The sequence below is a fragment of the Phoenix dactylifera genome, chromosome 9, assembly GCF_009389715.1.
Source record: "Phoenix dactylifera cultivar Barhee BC4 chromosome 9, palm_55x_up_171113_PBpolish2nd_filt_p, whole genome shotgun sequence".
In the NCBI taxonomy this organism is placed as follows: domain Eukaryota; kingdom Viridiplantae; phylum Streptophyta; class Magnoliopsida; order Arecales; family Arecaceae; genus Phoenix; species Phoenix dactylifera.
The window spans coordinates 17,757,589-17,766,953 of record NC_052400.1 but is presented as its reverse complement, the minus strand read 5'-3'; the positions used below and the strand labels follow the sequence as shown (position 1 = coordinate 17,766,953).

Sequence of the window (9,365 nt, the reverse complement as noted above, 5' to 3'; positions counted from 1 at the left end):
TTTCTTGTTGTGGACTAACCTCCTGATGATAGCACACATTTCCAGGCTGTGTCATGTCAATTGACGTTATGATTCCTCAGATCTTAAGCACTTAATACTTCCTGTTATTATGTACTTATTTGAGCTATATGCATCATCCAACATATAATGATTGATATTCTTCTTCACCTAACTTTGGTGCTTGCATTAGGGATCACTGACCATGATACCTCTGCATGCCTTTTTTTGAAGGTATATACCCACCCAGTATTCCAGATTGAAATTGTTGTTTATTATAATATATGGTAGGGAACCTTTGCACTGATGATTTCGTAGTTCTGCTAATTAACTGAGTGGTTATCAGTTTTGGTTAATATTTATCTCCTTATCAAATTTTATGTGAAGTTTGGTAAAGATTAACAACTTCTAATTGTGAATGGCCATCTATGTTGGGAATATCATGCAATAGATTTCTACTGTTTTAATAGGTTATGAGGATGTTCTTTCTACTACACTAATTTAAATTTCATTTCTTATAAAGTAAAATACAACAAATTAAGGATGTTATTAGCAAACTAACTTGATTCCTTTCCATTTTGCGTGATGGATCCTTTCACTTGATACTTGACAGCTGACTGCTTGTTTCTTTTGGTATCCCTTATATGAAGTTTTGTGGACTAGTTGCTATTGGCTTTCCCATGGTCAGAGGTGTGAATTAAAATAAACATAAAGGGAAACTTGGAGAAGGTGGTATAGAAACATATCCTTATTTTTCATATAGAACAGAACCATAATGCAAATGTTTTCTATTCGAACCAATTCACAACTTGCCTTTGCTGAATGAATTGGGTGACTGGAGAAAGGCCCTCTTATCTTGTAGTTGTGATCTTTGCGAGTATCATTGATCAAGTTGTAAACTATATGCTTCTTATCCATGGAAACTTTGATGCAAATAGAAAATACTAAGAATAATCAATAGTTATTGTGTTTTATTTCTGAATGGTTCAGCTTCTAGATTTCCATAAAATGATTCCTTTCTTTTTTAAAAGTTGTGTCATATATCTTCTAGTGATTTTTTTTTTATTAATCTTTTTAAATTATATATATTTCATTTTTTATTTTTATTTAATTTTTCTTTGTGTATTCTTGTTTTCATTTTTTTTTTGGGGTATTGATTGCTTTTGATTTGATCTTTTCTTTGATCAGCTTTGTCCTATATGAGTGATATGTTTTTGTTTGATTCATACTTTTTGATAAATTTATTTAACTGAATTATTAAATCATTGTCTTAAGCTGAGAATATGATTTAGCTTCTTCAATCCCATATTTCTTATTTTAAGCTTCTTTCCATATATTTTTTTCTGGATTTTTCTTTCTTTTAGAGCGAGGATGATTTTGGTATTCCTATTTTTGTATTCAAGTATTTTATTTTTCTTGATTTGTATATATGCTTTAACATTCCTTTTGGTTATTACTTGTTTTATGTATGATTCTTCTCTTTTGTTAGTTTTGCCTTACTCTAGTTATATCTTTTTGCCTTTTTTTCCTGGTCTGATCCTCCTTTTTTATAAGTTTGATTTGCTGAATTATTAAACAATGTGCATTCAAATATGTACCTTTTTTTTCCAAATTATCAAGCTTCTTCAGCCCCATAAAGTGGCTGTGCTTTTAGGTTTCTTTCGCTATACTTCTTCTTTTTTTTTTTCTTTTTTTGATGATGTCAAAATATATCAATTCTTTATTGTTTGTGCATGAGTCTCCAGTTTTCTTAATCTTTTAGGCTTCTTGAGGACAAAAGTTTTCATCTAATCTTGTATTTCCTTTCTTCTCCTTCTCCTTGGATTGGTCTGAGATTGTTATGAACTGCAACAGATCAAACCCTAGAGACCCATTTTGGCAACTTTCTGGACCATGTCATGATATCTCTCTTTGTTTTCAATTAGACATATTTCTTCTTTTCTAAGCCTGAGATTTCTACTAGGTCTAACCATGGGAATCAAGTGCACCTGTTGTGATTTCAGATCAAACACAAGAAAATAGACTTTAATCAGAAAATCTTTGTAATATTCTTTTTTGTTCTTTGCAGAGATCATAGATACTAAGATCCCTTTCCACAATCACTTTTTTCCCCTTAGGTATTTCAAGGCCCTTGTGAAAAAATTTCCTTTCTATGCTTGAAAACTATGGAGCTCTTGGTTGGGCTTTCAAACTAATATTTTATGCCTGAGTAAGGGTTATAATTCATTTTGTCAGTCACTTTTTTTTTAATCAGATGAAGCTGGACATAAAGCAACCACAAGGTGTGCTTATGTTGGTTAAAGCTCAAATCTGCATCATAGATGCCATGTGCAGATGAACTAGAATGAGAGGAACGAATCATATAGATCAACTAGTTTTAGTGACCTCAGATGCTGTTCTTGATGGTAAGATTGTACTGCATAATGTCATTTTTCTCTTATGTTCTGTATCTTTTCTTGGCACTCTGAATATATTCTAGTTTCTTGTATTTTTCTCTTGCTTAGATTTCCAGTTTTTCCTTCATCCTCCCTTCTGGTGATCTCAACCGACAAATGCACTCACTTTGTAAGATGCCGTTGCTTTGCGTGTCTCTCCCTAAAGTGTAGCATACCCTGCTGTATCTCTTAAAAAGAAGCAGCATACCGAAACATTTTGTACATTTCCACATTCAATGCAGTGTAAAGACAGAGTTCCAACATACTAATGGACAATGTAACATAGGGAAGCAATGAACAAGCCAATCTTACGCCGAAGGCATTCACCAAGAAGTTTTGAGACCCCAAATAAATTAGTTGAGATGAAAATTTAACCAGCTTGCCATGTGAAAGTTTAGTCCTGCTGTATCTTAGGGAGGGGAAGAATTTGTAGAAGCAGAGGATGGAAGATCACAACAAGATGTAGAAGGCAATCGAATGCTAAAGCTTCAAGAATAAGTACATTATGTTAATTACTGAGCAAATTATACTCGCACCATTACTTAATCTAATAACATTTACCGGAAAGGTAGGATGAAATCTGGTTGTCTAAACCCACTAATAGTCACCATTGACGGTTTGCTGAATTTCTTGTAAGCTCAAGATCCTTTCAACTCTGCCATGCTCATAGAATATACGTAACTGGTTGAAGTCATATATGCCTCACGCTTTATTGCCTTTCGGTGATTTCTATATTGTCAATTCCTGTTTTATGTTTCTAGGACCTGGTGTGACATTTTATAGCCTAACTTTGGGGTGTGATGTCAAGCTTTCAACTTTCCCTGAAAATCCCAACAGGAATGCAGCGAATGGACCACCATGCTCTCTCTCTCTCTCTCTGTCTCGCCTCCATTGAAAATGTTCTCTGCTTCAGGTTCTTTGGTGTTTTCAAAATATATCAAAATAATCTTGTGGTGAAGCAAAAAGGTAACACCGTAACAGAAATGACTTTTCACTTCAACTGGCTTTGGTTACTCTATATTCGATGTCTTATCTTGAAGAATAGCAAAATAAGTGTCCTAAGATATTGTGGACTTGTGGAAAAGTTCCTTAATATTTGATCTTATTCCTGAATGAAGCAAAGAAGTGTCCGGAAAAACGAAAAATGCAATTTGGACTAGCGATCAAGAATTATGAGGGAATGCTCCACTGCTGGTGTATACCAAGAATCTCTACTTAAATTATGTTTTGAGACAGAAATCTTTAATTAAATTCATTAGTAAGTCTCAGTATTCTAATTACAACAGAACAATGATTAAAACTGTCGCAAAAACTCGGTTGCTCATGCTCAAAATAATCTTCCATTTCCACAAGATGATCAAAACCTTCAATTCGCATGGAACTTTTGTTTTTGTTTAATTTGTTCGTTTTTGTGTAGATTTCAGGCAGGAGCATCTCTGAAAATGAATAGTGCAGCTTTCTTGAATCCGTAAATGTCAGGTCTTCTCGCTTCTGTTTCAAGGCTTCAATATGCATCAAATTATTGCTTCAATATACACGAGTACTTTTTTGTACGGGGAAAAAATATTATCGTTGAAGGATAGCAACAAAACATGCTGAGATTTCATCGCCGATCATGACGAGGATTGCGAAGTAGGCAAAGACAAATGTCATTTGAATTCAGTCTGCACTCTTAAACTAGCCCTTTCGTACGACTACAAGGGTAACCTTTACATTGAGGGAAGCATTCTGATACTTCTGTAACCAAGGACCAAAAGACATTTGCAGGGCTATGCGACTTACTACCAGACCCATCTCCGATCAAGGCACGACCCTCATCTTCAATGAACCCTAAAAACTACAACGTTCACTGCATTGAGTTAATCCTGAACAAGCATCAAGATTGAGGAAAGAAAAGTTAGAACAGATGCTACAACACACAATGATGCCTTTCTACTAATCCAGCCATGGTGCAAGCATGGAAGGACATATATCAAAATAAGACCGCATGCTGTCGAAACAATAAGGGCCTCACTGTGGGTTGGCCAGAGTTTCTGCTACAGCCTGTACCTTTGGCGGTGTTGAGGCCTCTGATGAGGGCCGGTTCCCAGTATCGAACCTTCTGACATCCTCAAGCATCCTGACTACCTCTGTCATCCTGGGCCTTTGATCCGGCATCCGAGCAGCACAAGTCATTGCAATCTGAAGCATCTCCACCATCTCCTCCTCTATATTTGGATACCTCATCAGCTCCACATCAAACACTTCTGCAGTCCACTCCTCACGGACCACGGAATGAACCCACCGTACTAGGTGGACCACCTCATCACCCCCACCTTTTATTTGGATGGGGGACTTCCCTGTGAGAAGTTCCAGCACGAGCACACCAAAACTGTAAACATCTGAAGCTTGTGTCGCTTTTCGCAGGTCGACCACCTCTGGTGCACGATATCCTGCAGTCCGGGACACAGGAGGAATCATTGGGTTCATCAAGGACGTCAGCCCAAGGTCAGAGACACAGCCATATTGCTGGCTGTTGAGGAAGACGTTGGATGATTTTATGTTCCCATGAACAAGTTTGCCGTTGTTCTCAGTGTGGATGCGTGCAATTCCTCTTGCGGCACCAATGGCTATCTTTAATCTAGTTTCCCAATCTAGAGGTGTCCTGTCTTCCCCTCTTTTTCCTGCAGAACAAGAGAGTAAATGAACCGTATGGAGCACGGCTGTTCAAAACGAATATATAACATAAAATGTTATTTACATCTTGCAGTTTTTCATTTGCATCGGGTCTTGATCAAGACATAAAACTAACTAGCGTATTACGTGGAAGCTTCTAAACATGCTAATTTCTTTACAAGTTTGCACCTTCAAAAAACTAAGTAGAGAACATATAGTCTTCAAGTTAGCAGTGATTGAAAGTTTGAAGTTCCTAGCAATACAAGGACCCACACCCCAACAACAAGCAGTGCGTGAATGTTTTTTTGTTTTTCTAGAATTAAATTTCGAAATGCAGTGCATATACGGTAAACGATCTTCCAACCAGCCATGTGTGTGCCGAGGTTTTTAATCATTTCTGAACATAAAAGTGTAATGGATGATGTCAGACGAGAACCATAAATATAAGGACAATATCTAGCCATATTGCATTGTTGAGTTCTATGGTTTGCATCAAGAAGCGCTAGAAATTCTTAAGAGAGCTCCCATCATCCCTGATGCGAAGAGAATGGTGGCCAACATAAGTGGTTCAAGGCTTCACATGCATATCGAAAATGTTCTCAAAAAAATAAATAATCACGAGGGTTAACATGCTGCAAACCACATCACTAGCTTGGCTTGCCCACTACAGCAAAGGAAGATGATTTTCCTCTACTGAATTTAGAGAAGAAGAAAAATACTGTCTTAAATCAAAAGAAGCCATCAGCGATAAGAGGATTTAAAAAAAAAAAGGACACGATTTTAAGTTGCAAACTAAAGAACAAATTCAGCCAAATCCAACTTGATTGAGTGGTCGAAATTACAACACGCGAGATGAAGATATTATCAAAATCTTAATCAATCTAATTAATCAAGCAGAAAAAAATCAGCATATCAAATAACTATCAGAAAGAGTGAGATTAGAATCATTCAACCCTTTATTTTATGTACATTATAATTTTCTCTATCACATTATCATTCCAAAATAAAGCAATAACAATACAAAGTGAAGAGAACCATACCATGTAACAAAGAAGCCACACTGCCGTGGCTGAAGTAATCATACACCACGAGCTTCTCATCCTTGGAATAGTAATACGCCCGCAGGTCCACCACGTTCTCGTGCTTGATGCTCCCGACCACCTCCATCTGCTGCTCGAACTCCTTCTTCCCGAACCCGACCTCCTTCAGCCTCTTCACCACCACCGTCGTCGCGTCCTCCAAAACCGCCTTGTACGCCGTCCCGAACGTCCCCTTCCCCAACACCTCCGCCGAAGCCCTCAGCAGATCCTCCAGGTCGAAAGCAAACGTGCACCCCTCAAAGAACACCAGCCGGTTGATCTCGTCCTGGTTTCCGGCCATGGCCTTCTCCGGCGACCGAAACCCTTTGGATCCCTTCCCGGAGACCACGCCATCAGCATCCCTGTTCGAGCGACAGAGGAAGAGAAACAACGCCATCACCGCAAAAATTACAGCACAGCCGCCGATGATAATTGCAAGAATCGTCGACTCGCCGAGCCTGTGGACAGCTTTCGTTCTCGGAAGCGGCGGCGCAGGGGAAGGGGAAGGGGAGCGAAGGGGCAACGGCGGCGGGGTCGAGGCAGAAATCGGGGAGAGATGGTTGCCGGAGAAAGAGGAATTCGGGAATGTCTGGAGAGATTTAGGGATGCTTCCATTGAGGTGGTTGTTGGAGAGATTCAAGAGCTGGAGATTCGGGAGTTGGAGATCGGGGATCTCGCCGGAGAAGGAGTTGTTGGAGAGGTTCAAGGAGGAAAGCTGGGTGAGGTTGGAGAGGGACGCCGGGATGGAGCCGTTGAAGGCGTTGAAGGAGAGATCGAGGACCGTCAGATTCTTCCAGGCGGAGAGGTCCGACGGCAGGGGGCCGGAGAATCTGTTGAGCTGGAGGTGGAGACCGGTGAGGGCGGCGAGGTTGGCGAAGTCTGCGGGGATGGGGCCGAAGAGGCCGTTGCAGCGGAGGCTCAGGACCTGGAGCGCCGTGAGGCGGCCGAGGGTGTCGCGCGGGATCTGGCCGTTGAAGCCGACCCCGGGCAATCGGACGGCCACCACGCGGGCGCGGTCGCCGCTGCACGCGACGCCCCGCCAGTTGTCGCAGACCGAGGTGTAGGGGCTCCAGTTGAGGGCGCGCCGGGGAGGAACCCGCGAGATGAAATCCAGCAGTGCCTGCTTGTCCTCCACCGGTTCGGCGGCTCCTCGCGAAACAATCGCCGCCGAGCAGACCAATAGAATCGCTGTCGCTGAAACCACCAGCTTAGCTTCCTCCATTCCTCTCTAGAATTCAGATCAAGCGAGTCCTCTCTCAAGCCTAGGACATTTCTTTTTTTCCTTCCAAAAAAAAATAAATCAAACAGATCGAAAAAAGAACAAAAGAAAGGCTGAAATGGCTGCTTTTAACTGCAGTGCCTCCGCCCTAGTAAACAGGAATTCAAATTCTCGACTTTTTCTCCCTTTCCTTTCACTGACAGATTGGCTGCCGTCCTCCAACCCGAGTACAAAAAAAGATTCAACTCTCACCGTCCCGTGGAGATCAAACCGGGGATGCAGTACCAGAGCCTTGGAAGGAGAATTCTTCTTCGTCGTCAGTTGAAGGGTGAGAAGAAGCGTCACCGCGACGCAAGTAAAGAGCACTCTGACCAAGCTTGCTTTCGGGAACGGCCATGCGACGCAAGCTGGGGGCAATGAATGCAATCATTTATTCCGGGAACCGTTGACACCAAGGGAGAGGAAGCGCTAATGGCGAATTAAGATTAGAAAAAGAAAAAAGAAACAAACGAGGGCAAATTAATATGGAGGAGTGTCGATCGCCATGTGAGGGGGGAGAGAAACGCGGAGGGATGAGAGGAGAAGAAAACCTGAGTTGGAGGGCAGTGGAACCGCTTCCAATCCGCCACCATATCTGAGCTTCTAGTTACAGCTCGAGGTGGCGAAAAACGACGGAGAGGGGAAAAAAAAGCAGAGCTCCCCAGGGTTCTTCGAATTGGGCGATAGCTTTATCGTTTCTCGGGCGAAAATTGGCGGTAGAGCGACCGGGGTAAGGCTTAGAGGGGCGGAGCTCAGGACTTTAATTGAGGTTACGTAACGCAATATGTGCGGTAAATAAATTAATTCTTTTTAATGGCTATTTTGATAAAAGAAATTTCTATTTTTGCGAAAACTTGCAGTTACCGCCTCTTCCCGGACTCATTTGAAGCTCCTGCTGATGTGGAAAGGCGACTCAGCTTTCGATTTTTAAATCCTGAGAAGAAAGTAGATTTGGTCAATAAACTATGCGCAGCTTTTCAAGTTTGACTTGTACAATAGTACGATTTATCTCATATATCAACGGTCAAAATCGGAATTAACACCCCGCTTTCATTTCGGCCAATTTGCCCGCTTTGCCGCCTGCTAGGTTTGGCGCGCTTTAATAAGCAGCGGACCATAATACCCCTGCCGTTATTTCCCCATGCAATACCTTCTCCTGACCGTTACCTCCATCTGATCATCAACTTCACAAATAACCGCAGCTAAACGAATCAGAGCCATCTATCTGCCTAGCGCTAAACCCGACCAGACGCACGACCTTGATCAAACCCAAGGTGGCGAGTGGCGATGAAACGCTGTCGAGCTGGCAGCGGGGTTCACGGATATGGGAAGTTCCTGAAACCGTTGGTATGGTTGGGTGAGTTTTGTTTTGTTCCGTGAGAAATGACGTCATCCCGGGCTCAGAGGTGGGGCCCTTGTCTCCGGCTGTCTCCACCGCTCAACCCTGCCAATAATTCTATTCTGTGGTCGGTAGGTCAGTATCGTTCGGTGACCCAATAAAAAAAGTTTAAGAGAAAAGAATGAAGTCAAAATCATGGATCAAATTAGCAGCAATAATCAGACGGTCGGTTGTTGACTCCGTGACACCGCACGCAATCGGAAGGAACAGAGTCTTCGTTAGGAGCCGTCCAAAAAGCGATCATCAGCAATTTTGTAGCCCTCCGATCGGTTTCGTCGAGACAAAGTAAAGGATTCACGAGGGTGACAGTAAAAGACGTGATGGACGCGATCCTTCCGTTTGGTCGTATGTGCGGTGGCTTCGTCTTTTTGATCGCTCGTTGGTTGGACGGTCCGGGCGGTGGGCTCTTCGAAACGACGACGGGATCGAACGACTAAAGTAATTGGGCGTAAGGTCCGTATTTAATAAAAAAATAGTTTTATCTGTTTTAAATATCATTTTCCACGTCACGATATGGAAAAGGTGAGTCACGTACTAGTGAT

The 9,365-nt window shown here is 41.9% G+C and overlaps 1 protein-coding gene and 1 long non-coding RNA gene across 4 annotated transcripts; one reads left to right on the top strand and one right to left on the bottom strand.

The window, feature by feature from the left end:
* Positions 1-1,223: 1,223 nt before the first annotated feature.
* Positions 1,224-2,944, top strand: LOC120111925. Its single transcript, XR_005513406.1, has 2 exons — positions 1,224-2,402; positions 2,502-2,944. It is a non-coding gene; the product is annotated as an uncharacterized LOC120111925 (long non-coding RNA).
* Positions 2,945-4,065: 1,121 nt separating this feature from the next.
* On the bottom strand, positions 4,066-8,168 carry LOC103709674 (probable inactive receptor kinase At4g23740). Of its 3 annotated transcripts, XM_008795319.4 has the most exons (4): positions 7,976-8,168; positions 6,128-7,853; positions 4,482-5,095; positions 4,066-4,297 (listed from the first exon to the last, which is right to left on the bottom strand). In XM_008795319.4, the coding sequence occupies exons 2-4, from the start codon at positions 7,386-7,388 to the stop codon at positions 4,292-4,294; spliced, it is 1,881 nt and encodes a 626-aa protein (XP_008793541.2). In that variant the 5' UTR covers positions 7,389-7,853; positions 7,976-8,168; the 3' UTR covers positions 4,066-4,291. The 3 variants fall into 3 exon arrangements, with proteins under 3 accessions (XP_008793541.2, XP_008793397.2, XP_008793471.2); XM_008795175.4 differs by having other exon boundaries at positions 4,066-5,095; XM_008795249.3 differs by having other exon boundaries at positions 4,066-5,095; positions 6,128-7,792.
* Positions 8,169-9,365: the final 1,197 nt, after the last annotated feature.